Source organism: Phyllostomus discolor, chromosome 4, assembly GCF_004126475.2.
Source record: "Phyllostomus discolor isolate MPI-MPIP mPhyDis1 chromosome 4, mPhyDis1.pri.v3, whole genome shotgun sequence".
Lineage (NCBI taxonomy): Eukaryota > Metazoa > Chordata > Mammalia > Chiroptera > Phyllostomidae > Phyllostomus > Phyllostomus discolor.
Window position 1 is genome coordinate 115,724,008 of NC_040906.2, and position 23,596 is coordinate 115,747,603.

At 42.4% G+C, this 23,596-nt stretch overlaps 1 protein-coding gene across 3 annotated transcripts in view; it reads left to right on the forward strand.

The window, feature by feature from the left end:
- The window catches only part of BICRAL (BRD4 interacting chromatin remodeling complex associated protein like), a 72,902-nt gene that overhangs the window by 35,279 nt on the left and 14,027 nt on the right, over nt 1-23,596 (forward strand). For all 3 annotated transcript variants that reach the window (XM_028508713.2, XM_036025042.1, XM_028508714.2), the window contains exon 5: nt 487-2,163. In XM_028508713.2, coding sequence (XP_028364514.1) covers nt 487-2,163 — 1,677 coding nt within the window. The remainder of the gene's footprint in view (nt 1-486; nt 2,164-23,596) is intronic.

The window sequence follows — 23,596 nt, forward strand, 5'->3', positions numbered from 1 at the left end:
TAGTTGTCACTAAGTTACTGTTATTTATATATTTTCTATAAAATAGTGTATCAGAGCAATGAATGTATATAATTACAAAAATAACATTCAACATCATTACTTAAGAAATACACTGTCAGCCCTGGCTGGTGGCTCAGTGGATTGAGTGCCGGCCTGCAAACTAAAGGGTCACTGGTTCATTTCCCAGTCAGGGCACATGCCTGGGTTGCAGGCCAGGTCCCCAGTAGGGGGCACGTGAGAGGCAACCACACATTGATGTTTCTCTCCCTCTCTTTCCCCCTCCCTTCCCCTCTCTCTAAATATAACATAAATAATTTTTTTAAAGCAATACACTCTCAAAATAAGGTGAGCAGTTTGGAGAGTTGTGCTTGAAAAGCAGACTGTCATGCTTTATTCCTACTCAAAAGTGAGATTAGTTTTTTATAAGAATCTCTTTCAAAGGTTGGATATGCCGTGTAACACATTGCTTTTTATTTTTATTTTCAGAATGCTGATCCTAAGTCATCCCTCAAAGCTGTAAGCAACCAGCTTGGAGAAGGGCCCAGTGATGGACTGCCACTTTCAAGTAGCCTTCAGTTTCTTGAAGATGAACTTGAGTCTTCTCCTCTTCCTGATCTCAGTGAGGACCAACCTTTCGACATTCTTCAGAAATCCTTGCAGGAGGCCAATATCACTGAACAGACGTTGGCAGAAGAGGCATATTTGGATGCCAATATAGGTTCAAGCCAACAGTTTGCACAAGCTCAGCTTCATCCTTCTTCATCAGCATCCTTTACTCAGGCTTCTAATGTTTCTAATTACTCAGGTCAGACGCTGCAGCCTATAGGGGTGACTCACGTGCCTGTTGGAGCATCGTTTGCAAGCAATACAGTGGGTGTGCAACATGGCTTTATGCAACACGTGGGGATCAGTGTTCCCAGCCAGCATTTATCCAATAGCAGTCAGCTTAGCAGTTCCGGTCAAATACAGTTAATTGGGTCATTTGGTAATCAACCTTCCATGATGACTATTAATAACCTAGATGGATCTCAAATCATATTGAAGGGCAGCGGACAGCAAGCCCCGTCAAATGTGAGTGGAGGGCTTCTGGTTCATAGACAGACTCCTAATGGTAACTCCTTGTTTGGGAACTCAAGTTCCAGTCCTGTAGCACAGCCTGTTACCGTTCCGTTTAACAGCACAAATTTTCAGACATCTTTACCTGTGCATAACATCATCATACAAAGGGGTCTTGCACCAAATTCAAATAAAGTTCCAATTAATATCCAGCCAAAGCCTATCCAGATGGGTCAGCAAAGTACGTACAATGTGAACAATCTGGGAATGCAGCAGCATCACGTGCAACAAGGCATCTCTTTTGCCTCTGCAAGTTCACCCCAGGGCTCAGTAGTTGGTCCACACATGTCTGTGAACATCGTCAACCAACAGAACACAAGAAAACCAGTCACCTCACAGGCAGTGAGCAGCGCTGCAGGCAGTATTGTCATTCATTCTCCCATGGGCCAACCTCACACACCCCAAAGTCAGTTCCTCGTACCTACAAGCCTTTCTGTCAGTTCCAACTCGGTACACCACGTCCAGACCATAAATGGGCAAATTCTTCAGACTCAACCTTCTCAGCTCATTTCTGGCCAAGTGGCCTCAGAACATGTCATGCTGAACAGAAACTCTTCCAACATGCTCAGGACCAACCAACCATATTCCGGACAGATGCTTAACAACCAGAACACCGCCGTCCAGTTAGTGTCTGGACAGACATTTGCTGCCTCTGGAAGTCCAGTGATAGTCAATCATGCCTCTCCTCAGATTGTTGGTGGACAGATGCCCTTGCAGCAGGCATCACCAACAGTATTACACCTGTCACCTGGGCAGAGCAGCGTCTCCCAAGGAAGACCGGGCTTCACCACCATGCCCTCGGTGACGAGCATGTCAGGACCTAGTCGGTTCCCTGTCAGCTCATCTAGCACTGCCCATCCTAGTCTTGGGTCTGCGGTTCAGTCAGGTGCATCAGGATCGAACTTCACAGGAGATCAGCTGGCCCAGCCAAACAGGACTCCAGTACCGGTCAGTGTGTCTCATCGTCTTCCAGTTTCTTCTTCCAAATGTACCAGCACCTTCAGTAATGCACCTGGAGCGGGAACCCAGCAACAGTTCTTCTGTCAGGTACATTTCCTTTATCAGACAAATGCCTGGATAATTATAAAGTGGAAAGGTAGAATTTGTAATATAAATTCTGTATGTGCAAATTCTATTTGTGTTTAAGAGTTGGGTTTTACCCTACTTCTGTAGACTTAATTTTCCTCATCAGTGAAATGGACATAATAATACTGCCATCCCACAGAGTTATTTGGAGGATTAAATGAGATAATCCACAGAAAGCATTTAGCATAGTCCCTGGCAAATAGCAAACATTTGATAAGCGCCAAAATTGATATAGATTAGGTCCTTGAATAACATCGTTTCATTCAACATTGTTTTTTTATAACGATCAGATTCTATAGGAACTTAACCCCTTTTTTTGTTTTGTTTTCTTAAGTATATTTCATTCATTATGCTTTACAGTTGTCCCATTTTTTTCTTTATTCCCCTTTATTCCCCTTTACCCTGCACCACACCTCCCAGCAGCATTCCCCCCCCCCCCAGTTCATGTCCATGGGTCATACATGTAAAGTTGTTGGCTTCTCCATTTCCTATACTATTCTTAACCTTCCCCTGTCTATTTTGTACCTACCATTTATGCTTCTTATTCACTGTACTTTTTCCCCATTCTCCCCACTCCCCATTGATAACCCTCCATGCAATTTCCATTTCTGTGATTCATTACTATTCTAGTTGTTTGCTTAGTTGGTTTTTGTTTTAGATTCAGTTATTGGTAGTTGTGAGTTTATTGTCATTTTACTGTTCATAGTTTTATCTTCTTCTTTTTCTTAAATAAGCCCCTTTAACATTTCATGTAATAAGGGCTTGGTGATGATGAACTTCTTTAACTTGACCTTATCTGGGAAGCACTTTTCTGCCCTTCCATTCTAAATGATAGCTTGGCTGGATAGAGTAATCTTGGATGTAGGTCCTTGCCTTTCATGACTTGGAATACTTCTTCCCAGCCCCTTCTTGCCTGCAAGGCTTCTTTTGAGAAATCAGCTGATAGTTTTGTGGAAACTGCTTTGTAGGTAACTGTCTCCTTTTCCCTTGCTGCTTATAAGTTCTCTCCTTATCTTTAATCTTGGATAATGTAAAAGATGATGTGTCTTGGTATATTCCTCCTTGTGTCCAACTTTGGGACTCTCTGAGCTTCCTGGGCTTCCTGGAAGTCTATTTCCTTTGCCAGACTGGGGAAGTTCTCCTTCATTAATTTTTCAAATAAGTTTTCAATTTCTTGCTCTTCCTTTTCTCCTTCTGGCACCCCTATGATTCAAATACTGGAACGTTTAAAGTTGTCCTGGAGGTTCCTAAGCCTCTCCTCATTTTTTCAAATTCTTGTTTCTTCATTCTGTTCCAGTTGAATGGTTAATTCTTCCTTCTGTTCCAAACTGTTGATTTGAGTCCTGGTTTCCTTCCCTTCACTGTTGGTGTCCTATATATTTTTTCTTTATTTCACTTGGCATAACCTTCACTTTTTCCTCTCTTTTGTGACCATATTCAGCCATTTTTGTGAGCATCCTGATTACCAGTGTTTTGAACTCTACATCTGATAGGCTGGCTATCTCCCCGTTGCTTAGCTATTTTTCTGGAGTTTTGATCTGTTCTTTCATTTGGGCCATATTTCTTTTTCTTGGTGTACCTGTTATGTTTTAAGGAGTAGAGCCTTAGGTATTCACCAGGGCAGGACAACCTACATCTCTGTGTTGTTGCCCTGAATGTGGGGGAAGAGTCAGAGAGGGAACAGTGCCACTTGCTCTGCTCTCTACCAGCTTTCAGGCACTTCCTCTGCTATCCACAAGCAAATTGGGCCCGTCTGATGCTGATTACCAGGTGGGTGGATTACCAGGTTACCAGGTTTGTGTATGTTCTAGGATCCTGTGGGTCTCTCCAACAAACTCTCCTGTGAGGTTGGGAGTTTCTCCCACTGCTGCAACCCCCACAGATTTTTACAGCCAGAGGTTTTGAGGCTTTCTTTTCCCCAGCTGGAAACCCGGGTTGCATAGTCTGTCTCACTCCCCAGTTGTTCCTCCTGGCTTATCCGCCTGGGCAAATGTGGGACCGCCAGCTGCCGCCTTGCCATGCATCCTGTCTGCCCCAGCTGCCTATCTCTGTCCCTTCTACCAGTCTAGGTGAATGTTTCAACTTCTTATTTGTTGGACTTCCATACATTTCAATTTTCTGGCAGTTCTGGTTGTTTATTGTTTTTAATTTTGTTGTTCTTTTAGTTGTGAGAGGAGGCAAAGTGTATCTACCTATCTAGCCTCCATCTTGGCCAGAAGTCCCTCTTTTTTATTTTTAGACAGAGGGGAAAGGAGAGAGAGGGAGAGAAACAGCAGTGTGTGGTTTCTTCTCATATGTCCCCTTCTGAGGACCTGGTCTACAACCTAGGCATGTGCCCTGACAGGGTTTCAAACCAGGGACCCTTTGGCTCACTAGCCAGCACTCAGTCCACTGAGCCACACTAGCCAGGGTTTAACTCTTGTTTATATCAATTAACCTGTGGTGAAACTCATTTTATTATACATCATTTCACTTAAACTTGCAGAACCTATTGACAATTTTAAAGTGAAGACTTTGTATATGTATTTGGTTGACTGTATTATTGGCATTTCAAATGAAAGCTTATTATAGATTATTTACTTACCTATCATCTAGCAAGCCACTAGGTCACATGACCATGTACTAGTTGTGGCTGGTTCTTTGGTGCCAACCAAAAAGTGTCAGGGATGCAGTGTGACTCATTGGTGAGTAACTGGTCTGCACCAGGGAGGAGCACATACAGGGAGGGATTCAGGGCACTGTGATCTGACCAAGTACTAGAATCTGCTCTCACCATGCCATTGTGTAGGTAAATTAACCATGGGCAGTCAGCTAAACCACATGAGAATTATGTTTCTGAACAGTCTCAAATGTCATCAGCTTTGGTCCTCACCCCCATCTGCCCATCCTAGCTTTTGGTTCCCACTCATTCCAAGTGCATTCCTGAGTTCCACTCCCCACCTGCTTTCACCCCATGGCCGACCCTCCTGAGTCCTCCATTACTTTGGTATCAAAGATGTGCTTTGAAACAATATCAGATTTATAGAAAAGTAAAATTTGCAAGAATAGTATAAAGAATTTTTACCCGGCTGGTGTGGCTCAGTGGGTTGAGCACCAGCCTGAAAAACAAAAGGTTGCTGGTTCGATTCCCAGACAGGGCACATTCCTGGGTTGTGAGCCAGATCCCCAGTTAGAGGGGTATGAGTGGCAACGATCAGCATTTCTCTCACACATTGATGTTTCTCTCTTTTTCCCTCCCTTCTATTCTGTCTAAAAAATAATTAAATCTCTTTAAAAGAAGAATTATGTTCCCTTTACTAAGATTTCCTAGGTGTTAACTCCTACCACATTTGTTTCATCCTCTGTCTCTCTCTTTCTCACACACACACAGGCAAAATTTTTCTTTTAGCCCTGGCTGGTGTGGCTCAGTGGGTGGAGCACTGGCCTGCAAAACAAAGAGTTGCCAGTTCAATTCCCAGCCCAGGGCACATGCCTGGGTTGCAGGACAAGTCCCCAGTTAGGGGTATGTGAGAGGCAACCACACATTGATGTTTCTCTCCCTCTCTTTCTCCCTTCCCTTCTCTAAAAATAGATAAAATTTAAAAAAATTTTTAGAGTAAATTGCAGTCATGTTGCCTCTTGACCCCTACTTTGGGCTTCAGTGTTTATTTTCTAAAAACAGGGACAGTTCCCTACATAACTTTAGTACAGTTATCAAAACCAAGAAATCAGCTCTATTACAATATTATCATCTAATCTACAGAACTTACTCAGAGCTAGTCAATTTTCATAGTAACGTCCCTTTTAGCAAAAAAGAAAAATTATTTTGTGTTTTTTTTTTTAATGGTTCAGGATCCAATTCAGGATTACTGTCTAATTTTCTTGTCACATCTTTAAGTCTGGAAGTTTCTCTGTCTTTGGTCTTTCATGCCCTTTATATTTTTGAAGAGTACAAACTAATTATTTCAGAATTATAGAACGTCCCTGAATTTGAGTTTCTCTGACATTTCTTCATGACTAGACTTAGGTCATACATTTTTAGTAGGATTGCCACGGAAATGATGTGTCCTCACGATACGGACTTGTCCCATTACTGGTGGTGTTAACTTGGACCACTTGCTTAAAATGGTATCTGGTGCATCTTACTATGTCCCTTCTGGGAAGTAGTTTGAAATTGTGTAGATATCCACAGTTTTGCTCATCAGATTTGTGTACACCAGTTTAAGCTTCCATCGATAATTCCTGACTGAGTCAGTTATTACTGAATCAGCTATTATGATGATGATCACCAAATACAGATTTTCTAATTCTGTCATTTGTTCTGAATTAATTGTTGGCATTGTAATCTAAGGAAATCCTTTTCCTTCTCCTTTTATTTATGTTTGCTTATATCACTATGGACTCACAGATTCCTATTTTATTCAATGGGTTATAATTTGTTACAATCATTTATTTTGATACTCATGATCTTGATGGCCATCTTGATATCTTTATTTTGATACTTATTTAACTTGATGGCCAGTGGGCGCCCTTCCAAATTAGCCGCTGGCCCTTCTGACACGTCTCCACCATGCTTGGAGCACGTTCCTCACTTTCTGGCAGAACAGGACGTTCCATGTTCATCTTCTACTTTCCCTGCTCTGCCCTGGAATCAACCATTCCTTTAAGGGGCCCATTTCTTCTAGTGGAGAACAGTATTTAGAAACCGAGTTCTCAGCACTACGTATACATACTGCTGAGGATGCCTCAGCTGGGACTTACCCAGTATTTGTAGCTATTTATTTATCTACCAACCTATATTATCTAGTTCATATTGATACTTCCATCTACTCCAGGACCTCAGGGCTCATTATTGAAGTCTCCTTTTCTATGTTTGTAACCCCCTGTTCTTACAGTGGGAAAGCCATCCCCACAGCATGTTTACTTATTTGCTTAATACAAGAATATAGAATAATTTCAGAATTGCTGATATATATACTGTGAAAAACAAACCTACTAATTAGACTTCAGTGTTGATTTACAATTCTGTATTTAGCTTAAAGGTATATAGTCAGAATACTGTGTTTAAAAATTACTTCAGTTACTTTTTCTTTTCTCCCTTGGTATGCTATTCATTTGAAATGTAGTTCTGTTTATAGTTCACCATTATTCTTGTTGATTGTATCTGTTCAATTTCCTGTGAACCATTAGCATGGTCCCAGAAGTCAGGGCTGTGCAGAGAGTGTACCCGGAGCAGCCTCGCCCCCAGCCCCTCTCGCTGCCCCTCCCCCATCCTTTCCTGCCATTTCCTCCTGTCACCTGTATGCATCAATCTCATTATTTTCTTAACCTATGTTCTTTTTGTGCAACTAAGCAGATGCATGTGTATGTTCTTATTTTCCTCCTTTTCTTACTCCAGATAGAGCACACTATAGATACTTTTTGCAACCAAAGTATTACAAAAATTTTTCTAAAAACCCAAATTTTGAATAATAGAATGATTGGGTATGATAAATACTATATAGTCATTTAAAATATTTTCAAAAAATAAAGATTTTGGGGAATGGCTTACAAAATAATTTTTTAAAGATTTTATGTATTTATTTTTAGAGAGGGGAAGGGAAGAAGAAACAGAAGGAGAAAAACATCAATGTGTAGTTGCCTCTTGCGTGCCCCCCACTGGGGACCTGGCCCATAACCCAGGTATGTGCCCTGACTGGGAATCAAACCAGCAACCCCTTGGTTTGAAGGCCGGCACTCAATCCACTAAATCACACCAGCCAGGGCCAAAATAATTTTAAGTGCACATTTAAAATAAAATGCATGTTAAAATGTAAAATAATAAATTGTTTTCACTTTTAGACAAATGATGAGGAGAGACAATATTGCAAATTAGATAATAGAAAACCCTCTTGCTTATAAAACATTCAGAAACTTCATTAAAAGGGAATACACTATGATATTAACAGCAGTTCTCTGGGATGGTAGAATTACAGATTATTCTCGTTTTCTAATTTTAAAAACTCACCCTTCACAGGGAGAATGATACCTGGACAGCATTTATCTAACCATTTCGTGCATTAAAAAAAAATAAGTAAAACATGCAATTGGTAAAAATTGAAAACCGTTCCAGAATAGCTTGGAACCTGGCTGGTATGACTCAATGGATTGAGTGCTAGCCTGCGAACAAAAAGTCACTGGTTGGATTCCTGGTCAGGGCACATGTCTGGGGTGCCAGTGTGGTCTCCTGATGGGGTGCATGCAAGAGGCAACTGATTGATTGATATTTCTCTCTCACATCAATGTTTCTCTCTCCCTTTCTTTTCCCATCTTTAAAATCAATAAGCATGTCCTCAGGTGAGAATTTAAAAAAAAAGAAGGTAAATTACAAAGATCTTAACTCCTTATCCCTAAATACTTCAGCAGGTATCTCCTAAGAACAAGGACCTTCTTCAACACAACCATATCACTATCACGTCCAAGAAATTTAACATTACTATAATAAAATTATACCAAATTTCTTCCATGTGACCCAATAATGTCCTTTATAATAAATAATGCTTCACTCTAGAAACCAGAGAGCACTCATTTCATTTATTTTATTTTTTTAAGATTTTATTTATTTTTAGAAAGAGGGGGAGGGAGGGAGAAAGAGAGGGAGAGAAACATCAATGTGTGGTTGTCTCTTTCACGCCCCCTACTGGGGACCTGGCCCGCAACCCAGGCTTGTGCCCTGACTGGGAATCAAACCAGCAACCCCTTGTTTTGCAGTCCAGCACTCCACCCACTGAGCTACACCAGCCAGGGCACTATTTTCATTTATTGTCACGTCTCTCTTTAGTCTGCAGCAGCCCGGGTCAATTATCTTGCAGAGTGGCCCTCAGTGTAGAGTTGTCAGAATGTTTCCTTGTGATTAGATTCAGACTGAATGGTTATGGCATGACACACAATATTGTTTTTACCTATTATTTGTGATTCTGAGTGTGATGACTTTGTCAAGGTGGCCTCCACCAGGTTTTTCTCAAGGTGTTCAAAGGTACCTTGTTCCCTTTGTAAGGAAATGATTTCTAGGATGGTGTTTTAGTACCATGTGACTCTCCTGTCCCCCAGCCTTTCACCCAGGGCTTTGATACTGCATTGGTAATCCTTACCTGAACAGTACAGCAGTGGTTGCAAAATGACTTTCTAATCGCATTATCCTACCTACAGTTACTGGCTGAGATTTTTTTCCATAAAACAGAGCTTTTTCTTATCTCTTGCTTTTTATTTATTTACTTATTTATTTACATCATTTAAAACTTTTCATTACATGGAATTTTAAACACAAACAAAAGTAGACAAAATAGTGTGATGAGCCCTCATGCTCAGCCAGCTGCAGTGCTCACCAGCTACCGTATTTTTCGGACAATCAGATGCACTGTTTCCCCACAAATTTGGGAGGAAAGCGGGTGCATCTTATAGTCAGTCTGGCTGTAGCTTACCTGGCTTCTGGGGTGGGGGACGGTGGCCTATGTTATTTATGTTATTAAATATTTTAACACATTTTTTTGCTTCAGAATTTTTTTCCCCATTTTCCTCCTCTAAAACCTGGGTGCATCTTATGGTCCGGTGCGTCTTAACCATCTGAAAAATTTAGTGCTCTTGTTCCGTCCATATCCCACTCACTCTCTCCTGCCCAATATTATTTTGAATCTAATCCAGACATATAAGTTTATATGTAATATTTTAATGTATATCTCTAAAACTTCATGTGTTCTTTTGTATTTAATGTGTTGCAGTCTGTTGCTTTCATTCTTCTTTTTGGTGTTTAAATTGTTGCAAGCTTGATCTGTGGAGGCCTGCTTAAGCCGGCATCTATACTTTTGACACGTTCTTATTTCCCTTCAGCTCTTTGTGGCACAAGGTACTGTGGGCTTGTTTTGCAATTACCTTACTTCAGACCTAGAATCAGCCATTTCTCCATGGAGCCCTGCAAACTGAAATCTCTTAATGCAGAGAGTAATTTACAGGATTTAAACTTTCTTATAAATGGATTAATATTTGAAAGCCAGTTATTAAAGGAGGAGATTTACAAGAGTTTAGCCTATCAAACAAAAGTAAACAAATTACTTTAAGTTCCTGTCTCCTTGAGAGCAGTGCCTACCATGCTTTGGGTACAGATTACCAGGAGTGGTCACAGCTGAGGTCCCCAGACCCACCGGCCCTTCCCGAATTCCCTTTCCCCCTCTAGATCAGCCTGCTGGCCTTATTGTGGAACTGTTGTGTCTTCAGACCCCAGATTTCAAAACTAGATGTTCTTGTTTTTCCCTCCCCTCCTAAACCTTCAATATGTTACCAAGTCCTACAAGTTGTTCTTTGAAGGTCACATATCCATCCTTTCCAATGATAATGAAAATCATGATCATATCACTAACAACAGGTAGAGTCACGGGCTACACGTATTATGTCTAATTCTTACCCTGGGGCTACATGTAGCACGTTGTTCCCATTTCAGTCAAAAAGATGGAGTTTCAGAGCTGGGCAAATTGCTCATAAACGCAGATTTTATCTGTTAACTAATCTGTATCTCAACATAAGAAACATTCAAACCTGTAGAAATTTTTATGAGTTTATTTTGAGCCAAACTGAGGACAATTGCCAGGAAGCAAATTCTCAAGGGATTAAGGAAAATGCTCCAGAAAAATGGCAGTTTTAAAGCTTATTTTATACATCAGAATCAATGGGGAAGACGTAAAGGCATTGCGTGAAATCCATTGGTGATAAATTAGGAAGGTGGGAGAACGCAAAGAGGGAGAATCTGGGATTGGATAAAAACCAAAAGGAGTAGACAAATTTTTGCCCCTGCTGTTGTGGCTCAGTGGATTAAGTGCCTGCCAGTGAATCAAAAGGTCCCTGTTTTTTTCTCAGCCAGGGCACATACCTGGGTTGTGGGCCAGGTCCCCATTAGGGGACATGCAACTAATCGATATATCTCTCAAACATCGACATTTCTCTCCCTCTTTTTCTCCCTCCACCCCGCCCCGCCCCCCCCCCCCCCCCGCAAAAAGAAATAATAAAATCTTTGTTTTAAAGGAATAGACACATCTTTTACATTGGCAGGTATAGGCAAGTTGACTATTAACATGAAAGAGGGTATAAAGGGAATAAACAGTAATGCAAAAAAAATTCAATAAAAAATAAAATAAAATTCTGAGCCCTGGCTAGTGTGGCTTAATGGACTGAGTGCTGGTCTGCAAAACAAGGGGTCGCTGGTTTGATTCCCAGTCAGGGCTCATGCCTGAGTTGTGGGCCAGGTCCCCGGTGGGGGGCATGCAAAAGGCAACCACATATTGATGTTTCTCTCCCTTTTTCCCTCCCTTCCCTTGTCTCTAAAAAAAAAAAATAAACAAAATCTTTTAAAAAATAAATAAAATTCTGGAAAAAATAAGTTATGCAAAAGCCAAGAAAAAAAATCAACATGAAAACAATAACAATGAGGGGTTCTGTGATCTCTGCTTTGGTTCAGTGATGGTGCCCTGAGGGGTCTGGAAAAAGGAAATGACCCTGACACTCCAAAGGCCTGTTAGGTAGATGCAAAAAGGCAACAAACAGGCCCAGTAAGATGAAGAATGACCTTTATTAGGGAAAAATACAGCCCTAGGACATGACTGCTTGCCTTGAACTGCTTTTAGTTAGAGAGTTTTAACTGTAGACCATCCTGTGTGGTTACTTCAGGTCTCTGAGTTAGTAAGGCCAGGGCACGGGCCTCACCCGAGCTTGGCAGGTTAAGTATGGGGCTAATTTTTGGTCCACATACAGCAATTTTTAACCTTTTTCATCCTATGGTACACATAAATTAATTACTAAAATTCTGTGGCATACCAAAAAATAAATATTTTGCCAATTTCCTGACCAAAAAAATAGGTATGACTTTGATTCATTCACACTGGACAGCTGTTGTTGTGTTGGCTGTTGTCATTTTTTTATTTGACAATCTAAGGGAAAAAGAGGCCAGTGTCCCTGACTAAATAGTCAGGTATGTATGCTTTCAAAATTCTTGTGGCATCGGTGTGTTGTGGCACACTGGTTGTAAATCACTGATCTAAATCAAATTGCTCTCTGTTTCTCTCCTTTTCTATCTTCATACCCCGACCTAGACTGTAAGAGGGACTGCCGTATGTGGGGTAAAAAGAAGAGCTGGATTAGGAGTCAGTGCTCACTTGTAGGTCCTGCTTTGCCACTGACTGGTTTTGTGGTCTAAGTTCGTATCCTAGTTCTCCGAACCCTAGATTTCTCTCCTTGAAAATGAGGAACCCCAGCTATGCAATAGTGTCACTTGGGGCACTTTTTGAAAATATGGATGCCTGGGCCTTACCTCCATAAACTCTGATTTAAACAGTCTGGGAAAGGGCTCTAGGTATCGGCGTTTTTCAAAAGCTCCCCAAGTGATTCTAAAGTGCAAACAGGAGAGAGAACCACTGGTCTAGATGATTTCCAAGGCTCATTCATATCCTAATTAGCAACAGTAACAATTGTCTGAGTGATTAATCTGCCTTCGCTCTCTTCTGAAAGCCTGATTTCCACCACATTAATCTTCCTAAAACATGTTTCCTCACCTGAACCAGATCATCTAGGAGCTTCCTGTGCCATAGGAGAAGGCACAAACTTCTGCCCGCCTGGCAGATGAGGTTCTCCAGTTGGAAACCCTCCAGGTTAGCCAAGCTGGCTCCATTATTCCCTGAGTTGGCCAGACTCATTGTGAGCCTCTGGACTTTGCTGATGGGTTTACAGGGTCCAGCACAAATAACACCCCTTTTTAATTACAAAATCATAAGCATGTAATTCTGTAACATAAGAATATCACACTCAAGAACACTATGACGTTTTAGGTGAAATGTTCAAATTGCTTTCCATCTCATGTAAGACATTCACGTACCCTACCAACCAACCACACTCAAGCAAGCCTTTCGTCTGCCGAACCTGTATATTGAATGGTTTTTCCTATCGGGGCTAAATGCTTTCCCCTCCTTTTGGGCTCCAACCAAAGTCTCTAGAAGAATAAAGGCTTTTTCAGTCCCTCCCTTGATTTCTTCTCTACACTTCTGGTTTGTGCTGCTCACTAGATGTCTAATCACCTACTGTGCTAAATGTTTCTTTCATTGATTCAGTATGTACCATGGCCATCCCTGGGCCAAGCCCTGGGGACACAACCATCTGTTGTAGGACAGGAGACAGATAGATGAGCCAACAGCCACCCCGTGTTTAAGTGCTCTGGTAGAAGCAGTCTGGCGTGCCAGGCTGTGAAGAGGGGACTCTGACCCAGATGAGATGATTGGGGAAGGTTTCCTTGAGAGTGGTTTTTGACCAAGACCTAAGGGAGGAGGAAGAGTTATCCAGCAAGAGAGGGCCTGAGTGAAGACCATGAGGTGGGGGGAATAGCAGGTGCACAGCCTGGAGAGAGAAGAGCCCGTGGTACTGAGGGGCAGGGAAGGAAAACATGTTCAGGTGAGGTGTGGAAAGCTTAGGTGTGAAAGGTGAGCAAGGACCAAGTTATCCAGGCCTTGTGTGTCATGTAAAGGAGCCAGTGTCATGACCTAAGCATGAAATAATGAAGACCTAGGCTAGCCTGGTAGCTGTAGAAAGGGTGAGCAGTGAATGGATTGGAGACAAGTTAGATAGAACTTTCAGTTGATTGGCTGTCGTGGAGGAATAAGCAGGACCTTCCATGTTCAGTGAGATAGAGCATATTATATGAAGGGAAGTTATGAGTTTAGTTCAAGATGTTTGTCAGTTCTGAGGTAACTGTATGATAAACAGCAATGTGTACTAAAGCATACAACCAAAATATGGGCTGAACTGGGATTGACCAGTATATAAACTGTAATCAAAGCAGTGGAAGTGAATGAAATGGACCAGGGAGTTTATAAGTAGAGAAGAAAAATGGCTGGAAAAGAACCCCCAAACACTTCAATGTTAGTGAGGACTCCTCTTTCTGTTGAAGAGGGGTACACAGAAAGAGGAGTCCTCACATGAGACTCAGAAGGTTCCAGAAAGGAGTAAAGTGAATAGGGTTTAGCATTTTGGAAGCTAAAGAGAGAATTTTGCAGGTAGGAGGAAAGAGGTACACAGAGTTAAGTGTTGCTGAGAAGTCAGTGGAGGTAAGGACCAGGACATTGCTGACAGATTTAGCAAGAAGGAGGCAGTAGTTGGCCTTGGTAAGACTTGTTTCCGTGGAATGATAGGTGCAGAAGCCCATTGCAACAGACCAAGGAGAGAATGAGAGGGGTGGTAATGAGTACAGACAACTTTCAGAAAAATGAAGGTAACAGACAGCGGTAACTGCAATGATGTGTGGGATCAAGGGCATTATTTTTTTAAGGTTTGGGAAAGGCTTGAGCATTTTCCGAAGCTGACAGAAGGAAAAGGACATGAATTCTAGAGCACTGGTGGGGTTCTTTGTCAAAAGAAGGAGGAATGCCTTTTCCATTGTAACTAGAGAAGGGGGAAAGGATGAAAAGGGATACAGGTAAGGTAGTAGCTTTGAAAGTTAAATGAGTTCTCACCTGGCTTACCGTTTTGAAAATAATGAAATAGGATTCTGTGGAAAATGAGCAAAGGAGCTGGCTAGGGGAAAGAAAGGATTGCTGAACAGGCAAGAGGGCTTGTTTGAGGCTGGACACCGTAATTATAGAACACTGATAAAATGTGTTTATGTGGGCCTGGATGGTAAACTTTCATAGGGCAAATAGTGTGTTTGGTCTTCTTCAGCTGCCTTCTCTGTGATTACCACAGCGAACGTGCATGCAGTTGACACCCAGGGTCTCAGTCTAGGTACTTTTAGAAACTCACCCTAATATGTTTAGCCAAAAAAAAAAAAAGGGGGGGAGGGATGTACAGAAAATATAGTGCAGCTCTTTATAAAGGTCAGAAACCAGACTCTGCTGTTCTCTCAGCCTCTTCAAGATAGCATGGCCTCTTATCTGTCCTTCATTGTTCTCTCTCTCCCGTCTTCTGCGCCAGACTGTCCACCCTAGGCCTGCTCTACATTATTATCCAAGCATGTAACAGAGACTACAAATGCAGTAGTTTCCAAACTTAGCAATGCATCAAATCACCTGGAGAGCTTTTTAAACATAATTTCCTAAGCCCTGAAACCAGAAAAGTTGGTGTTCATGCTGCTGTCACTACCAGAACCAACAAGTAAAGACAAGGATTGAATCTCTATGGGCACTTTATTCAGATGGTTGGTGATCTAAGAAGATAGTGGGTTATGTACCCTCAAAAACCATCTTAGCATCTCATTTCAAGCCACACTTTTTTAAATATACTTTATTGATCATGCTATTACAGTTGTCCCATTTCCCCCCTCACTCCCCTCCACCCTTCACACCCTCTCCCACCCACATTCCCCCCTTTAGTTCCTGTCCATGTGTCATACTTATAAGTTCTTTAGCTTCTACATTTACCATACTATTCTTACCCTCCCCCTGTCTCTTTTCTACCTACCATCTATGTACCTTATTGTACCTTATAAGAATGCTACTTATTCTTTGTACCTTTTCCCCCTCTCTCCTCCTACCACTCCCCTGTTGCTAACCTTCCATGTGATCTCCATTTCTGTGGTTCTGTTCCTGTTCGAGTTGTTTGCTTAGTTTGTTTTTGTTTTAGGTGTGGTTATTAATAATTGTGAGTTTGCTGTCATGTTTTTACTGTACATGTTTTTTATCTTCTTTTTCTTAGATAAGTCCCTTTAACATTTCATAAAATAAGAGCTTGGTGATGATGAACTCCTTGAACTTGACTTTATCTGAGAAGCACTTTATCTGCCCTTCCATTCTAAATGAAGCTTTGCTGGATAGGGCAATCTTGGATGTAAGTCCTTGCCTTTTATGACTTGGAATACTTCTTCCCAGCCCTTTCTTGCCTGCAGGTTCTCTTTTGAGAAATCAGATAACAGTCTAGTCTAATGGGAACTCCTTTGTAGGTTACTGTCTCCTTTTCTCTTGCCGCGTCTAGGATTCTCTCCTTCATTTTAATCTTGGCTAATGTAATTATGATGTGTCTTGGTGTGTTTCTTCTTGGGTCCAACTTCTTTGGGACTCTGAGCTTCCTGGACTTCGTGGAAGTCTATTTCCTTTGCCAGATTAGGGAAATTCTCCTTTATTATTTGTTCAAATAATTTTTCCACTTGTTACTCTTCCTCTTCTCCTTCTGGTACCCTTACAATTCAGACGTTGGAACGTTTAAAGATGTCCTGGAGGTTCCTAAGCCTCTTCTCATTTTTTTTGAATTCTTGTTTCTTCATTCTTTTCTGATTGGATGTTTCTTTCTTCCTTCTGGTTCACTCCATTGATTTGAGTCCCAGTTTCCTTCCCATCACTGTTGGTTCCCTGTACATTTTCCTTTGTTTCACTTAGTGTAGCCTTCATTTTTTTCATCTAATTTGCAACCAAATTCAACCAATTCTGTGAGCATCCTGATTACCAGCGCTTTGAACTGTGCATCTGATAGGTTGGCTATTTTTTCATCACTTAGTTATATTTGTTCTGGACCTTTGATCTGTTCTTTCCTTTGGGCCATTATTTTGTCTTGTCCCGCCTATTATATAGTGAGGGGCAGAGCCTTAGGTGTTCACCTGGGTGGATCAACCCAGTCTCTGGGTTGTGAGCTGTGTGTGGTGGTGGGGTTCGAGAGGGAACAATGGCACTTGCTCCGCTCTCTGTTGGAATTCAGTCACTTCTGCCGCTTCCCCCAAGCAAACTGGACCCGTCTGGTGCTGATTCCTGTGTGGGTGGGTTTGTGTACGTTCAAGGACCCTGTGGGTCTCTCCAACGAACTCTCCTGTGAGGCTGGGAGTCTCTCTGGGCACCTCAGCCCCCCACAGGTGTTTTCAATTGGTGTTTTGAGGCTTTATTTCCCCGAGCTGGTACCCTGGGTTACGTGGTCTGTCTCGCTCCCCAGTTTTGTCTATTTTATCAGCACATAAATGTGGGACCACCAGTTCGCCAGCCACCTTGTGCGCTGCGCCCCTCCACAATCTGCTGCCTCACTGGGTCTGCCCGCTGCCACCTTGAGCGCCCAGGGTCTGCCACCGCTTTTTTTGCTGCGACCCCTCTCCACCTGGCCGCCCAACTGTGCCCCTCCTACCCTTCTGGATGAAGGTGTCTACTTTAACTCCTTGGTTGTCAGACTTCCATACAGTTCAATTTTCTGTCAGTGCTGGTTGTTTTTTTGTTTCTAAATTGTTGTTATCCTTCTTTTGGTTGTGTTTGGAGGCACAGTATGTCTACCTACACCTCCATCTTGGCCGGAAGTCCTCAAGCCACACTTTTATAAGGAGAAGAAAAGGTGGGTAAGAGGTTTAAGAAAAGGTTAAATGGGTAGAAGGGTAGGTAAGGGTTTTAGAAAAAAGATTAATTGGATAAGAGTTGCAGTCCTAGCCCTGGCTGGCGTAGCTCAGTGGATTGAGTGCGGGCTGGGAACCAAAGTGTCCCAGGTTCGATTCCCAGCCAGGGTACATTCCTGGGTTGCGGGCCATAACCCCCAGCAACCGCACATTGATGTTTCTCTCTCTCTCTATCTCCCTCCCTTCCCTCTCTAAAAAATAAATAAATAAATAAATAAAATCTTTAAAAAAAAAAAAGAGTTGCAGTCCTGAGGTGATTTTCCTCTTTTTTTTTTAAGATTTTATTTATTTATTTTTAGAGAGGAAGGGAGGGAGAAAGAGAGAGAGAGAGAGAGAAACATCAATGTGCGGTTGATGGGGGTCATGGCCCGCAACCCAGACATGTACCCTGACTGGAAATCGAACCTGGGACACTTTGGTTCGCAGCCTGCGCTCAGTCCACTGAGCTTTGCCAGCCACGGCTTCCTCTTCTTTATCTGTTGATCAACAATTCTTTATCTGCATCACGGGTGTTCTCTCCCTAGAACACAGTGTCTCAGATACCTTCTCAAGGCCCGCTGACCCCCTGGGGCACAAAAGTCAAATTAACTGTGGACCTCCTTGAGTCACTGGTCATGCATGCCAGCTCCTGGAATAATAGCTTTCCACATACATTAATCACTTAAGCCTGTCAAGTAAGGCTAAAATCTAACTCTTGAGTTCCCCTGTCACCCCCACATTGAATTTCTGAGTCAGTCTTTGTGGTTGGAACCCAGAAACTTTGTCTTTCGAAAGCTCCCCAGGTGATCTTGATACAACCAGTATCAAAGTACATTAAAAGAGCCACTGCCACCCTGGCTGCTGTGGGTCAGTGGGTAGAGCTCTGGCTTACAATCCTACGGGTCACCAGTTCAGTTCCCAGTCAGGGCACATGCCTGGATTGTGGGCCAGGTCTCCAGTTAGGGGCGTTCAAGAGACAACCAATCTATGTTTTTCTCACACATCGATGCTTCTCTCCCTGTCTTTCTCCCTCCCTTTCCCTCTCTCTAAAAATAAATAAATAAAACCCTTTAAAAATAAATAAATAAAATAAAATAATAAAAGAAGCACTGCCCTTGGGTATTTACCTCTCTTTCCCCCACCCACTACCACTGCCCACCTTCCAAATTCCCAGGAGAGAGTCTGACTGGCGCACCGTGATCAGAGGATGGGGCTGTGGGTGCCACGAGGAAGCGGCCATGCCGGGCCTCTGCTGCTGCCTACCAGGATTTTGTTCAAAGTAGGAAAAAGTGCCCCTCTGAGTCAACAAGAAAAGAAAGACACCACTCTAGGTAGATCAGCTGCTCCACTGGCAGACTCCTTCCCTGGGTTTTAGCTCTTCACAGCCTCCAGCAGGTAACACATGTCTATGTGCTCTCTAACCTTACTGGCTGTGACATATTGCTATATCAGTGGGACATTTCTCAGAGAAAACTGATTGGGTAGATCGCAAATGGTCCCCTCATTCAGCAAGTGCCTATTGTTGAATAAATATCATCCTGCTAATTTGTCAATGGTTTATTCTTATTTTTTGTAAGAACTTATTTGAGTCAAACCAAGGAGACATGCCAGGAGCAAGATCTCAAATGCTTCCCAAAATAAATTTTTGCAGCTTCTTTTATGTATTTGAGATTAAGGAGGAATGTAAGGATTACAAGGACATGGGAGAAAGGAAGGTGGGGATTGGATTACAGTGTACTTAACAAGATTATGTGCTTCCTTGAGGGTGGTTATGTCTTATTTCAGCTACACTTACCCTAGATGCACAGAAACAATGGACAGAGCTTATTTAAGGCAAAGATAAAGCTGTTTTTTTTTCAAATCCTGACCTGAAGTCATGCTTATTGATTTTAAAGAGAGGGGAAGGGAGGGAGAAAGAGAGGTAGAGAAACATCCATGTGAGAGAGAAACATTGATTGGTCACATCTCACACACACCCAGACCAAGGATGAACCTTCAACCCAAGCATATGCCCTGACCTAAAATTGAACCTGCAACCTTTCAGTTTATAAGACAATATTCCAACCAAGTGAACCATGCTGGCCAGAGCCAAAAATAAACCTTTTACTAAAAAGTTGTAAGCCTAGATGTGACTATCCACCATGACCTGCCCAGCAAGAATTTATGATCAGATCACATTGGTAGGGATACCTTCCTAGACCCCTTTTTTGTTCACAATTCCCCATTTTGGTCATAAATCAATCCAAGGGATGCATTGATAACCAAACTTTCAGTCAGATCATCTGTCTAATTAGCAATTGGCTTCTTTCAAACTGTACCAAAGAGGTCAAAATCAACATGGTAAATGCTCTGATTCATGGTGTTGTGATAATCCATAGGGGTCTAGAGTTAAAATTGCACATTAATATTAGCAGAGTTCTTGGAGCCAAGTGCTCAACAAAATAGCTTCTCTGTTCAAAAAGAAAGTACATTTCAAGAGAAGGTCTTCTCTAAGAGTTCAGTAAAAACAACAGAATTTTAAATACTATTTCTGAAAGATTTTCCTCTGTGGGCATAGGAATAGAAGGGAGTTGGGACAGAAGAAAGTTGATGGCTACTGGGAAAGGAGGGGCGGGACTGGGAGGAGGGTCAGGCCCTTGTGACTTCTGCTTCAATGGAATTCATTCATTCGGGGTTTTTTTTTTCCAATCATAAAAGTTTATTTAGAAAGTCACAGAGGTAGAAAAGGTGAGCCAGCAGGACAGAGTGGGCTCAGGAAATAAGTTACAGAGGCAAAAGTGGGGCCCTTGGAGCTTCGGAGAGAGAAGGGCAAAGGAAACGTGCCTGGAGGGAAGGAAGAAGGGAGGGGCAGGTGTGGGCACACTGCAGAGAGAGTGTACTGCGTTCACTCCTTTTTAAAAAAGATTTTATTTATTTTTAGAGGAGGGGAAGGGAGGGAGAAACAGAAGGAGAGAAACACTGATGCACGAGAGATACATTAATTGGTTGCTTCTCACGTGCCCCCAACTGGGGACCTGACCCACAACCCAGGCATGTGCCCTGACTGGGAATCAAACTGGCAACCTTTTGGTTCACAGGCTTGTGCTCAATCCACTGAGCCACACCAGCCAGGGCATTTTCTTTAGAGTTCTTCAAAATATATTTTATTGATTATGCTATTACAGTTGTCCCAATTTTTCCCTCTTTGCTCCCCTCTGCCTGGTACCCCCATTCTCTCCAGCAATCCCCTCCCTTAGTCCATGTCCATGGATCATGCATGTATGTTCTTTGCCTTCTCCATTTCTTATGTTTTCCTTAACAACCCCCTGTCTATTTTGTACTTAATTCCTGCAACTTTTACCCCATTATCCCCCTTCCCCTTCCCAACTGATAACCCTCCAAATAGTCTCGGTATCTATGATTCTGTTCCCATTCTGGTTGTTTGCTTAGTTTGTTTTTAGATTCAGTTGTTGACAGTTGTGCATTTGTTGCCATTTTAGTGTTCATAGTTTTGATCTTCTTTTTCTTACATAGGAAGCTATCTCCCAGCACCCGCCCCCTTGCCAGTCACTTCACTTTCTCCCCTTCTCCCCATATGCCAGTTGTGCCCTTCCAGCTCTCGCCCTGGTGCTGAATCCCAGAGCGGGCAGGTCTGTGTCAGTCCTAAGTCTATTGCAGGCCCTTTAAGAGGAGTCTCTTGAGAATCCTGCAGTTTCTTCCACATCCCTAAACCCCACTGATTTTTACAGCCAGAATTTATGGGGACTTATCTTCCTGGTGCTAGAGCCCTGAGCTCGGTCAGGTGTGGGGCTGGGATGCCTGCCCGGAGGCATCCCTCCTGATTTTTATCTATTGGGTGTGAATGTGGGACTGCCCGTCTGCAGCCTCTCCGGCCTGCAGATCTCTGCCCCTCCTACCCATCTGGGTGAATGTGGCTGCTTTAAATCCTTCGTTGATGGACTTCCACACAGCTCGATTTCCTGACAAATCTGGGTGATACTTGTTTTATAGTCTGGTTGTAATTTTTGCTGTAGATGTGCATAGAGGCAAAGTGTGTTTATCTACACTTCCATCTTAGCAGGAAGTTATTTTTTTGAGAGTTTCAGTAAGAGTTTAATTGGGCCAAACTGATGACATACACCAGTGAATGAGATCTCAAATGTTCCTCACTCATTTTGTATTTAACAACTATTTACCATGTGTTCACTGTGGTGCCGGGCCCTGTTCTGATGCTGGGGATACCGCAGTGAACCAGACAGACAAGAGTCCTGCCCTAAAAATAAATGGACTGGAAGCTGCCGGCGCCTTCTGGAGACAGAGCAGAGCTTTCCAAACGTGCGGCTTTGATGAATCGAGGGGGTCCCAGCGTAGGGCCTTCCCCTGGGCCTATCCCACTCCCACCCGTTCTGTCCCCAGCCCCCAATGTGACAATTGGATTGATTGTTCTAGTCCCAGGGGAAGGGATTCAGTGAGGAGCACAGATGGTAGGTAGAGGATGACAGTGTGCAAATGCCACTGCTCGCTGCCCACACAGGCCAGAAGGGGGACTGCAAGGTACTCACCCAACACGCGCTAAAAGGAGACACGCTCTGCAGGTCTAGCCCTGTTTTCACACAGACAGTACTCTGTGCCCTCAAGTGATTTTCAGGCTTTGACATTAGATTAGATTGTTCTTGGTTTCTTCTTTTTACTCTTCTGTATTGTGAAATAGGACACATGTAGAAAAATGCCTAAAACATAAATGCAAATACCCATCCATGTAACCACTCAAAGAATAAAATAGTGCCAGTACCCACAGAAAGCACCTCCCTCTCTGCATGCCTCCCCAGTCTCCATCCTTCTCCTGACTTTTATGGAGTTCTCTTCCTTGATCTTCTTAATTGTTTTACTACTTAACATATGCATGGATTTTGTTTCATTTGTCTGTTTAATAGTTCAGAGTCATTCCAGGTCTCGTCTGATAGAGTGGGAGACCATTTTATCAAAACAAAAAGTGCATGTTCTAAAGCAACAAGGATGGTGATGTTCTGCTTCATGCGAACCAGGCATATTGAAAGAAACCCCAAATGCTGTGTGCTGACAATGTCACTGTACGGACTTTGGTCATTTGGACACATCGATTCCGATTCCCCTATTCACCTGTTGATCTCGTTATTTCAGAGTCCTACCTAATGAGTAGCCTTGCCCCGTTGAACTACTTTTTTCCGACTTTTATCTGTTTTGATTTTTCTTCGAAGCAGCCCTTAGTGTTCATCCCCGGAGACACTTGAGAAGAAGGCCTGTGTTCACTTTGTCCCAGGCCTCTCCACAACACGGGTGTCCTCTGTGGGAAGAGTTCCCGGAAGTGGGAGAGCGTGGAGTTCCATTCTGGGGGAAAGGCTATGAAAACTAGAAAATTTTCCCCTCAGGGTTTTCTGGCCAAGAACTTACTGCCTGTCCATCTAGAGTGCTGTGGGTTCGACCTTCCCTGCTAATGGAAGGATGGACAAGGGGCCACTCCAGCTTTGCAGTGGCCTCTTCCAGTCTTTGTTGGGTGAGGTCCAGTCCCTCTTCATTTTTATAATACAAGAATGAACCAAATAGACAATTAATTGTTTAGAACAGAATTAACATGAGCTTAGTGGGTGAAGCATTGCCGAGGTCTGTATAACACCCACAAATGAATGGTTGGTGAGAACATTTCAATTAAATCAAGATCAACATGTAAGGCCCCCATGGAAATGGTTAGACTAAACTCTAAATCTATTATACAAAATATAAAACTGAAGGAGAAAACTCTGAAAACCTAAGGCATTATGAAGTAGAATAGCAAAGAGGATTAAAAATTGAAAATAATTAAAAAACCCTTTATTGTCTTACCTTAAATGATTATAGAGATAACAGATTTTTTAAGAGTGAAAAGGAACTTGATGGTCCTTAAACATCATCCAATTCATCTCCATCATTTATAGAAAAGAAGTACACAACAGTTCAAATGTCAGATTATATATGTGACATTTGTATAATGTCACATATACAATAATGTGACATTATACAATGTCACATTGTATATTCTCTAATAATATTCGCATAAGCTAATAATCAGTTGAATTT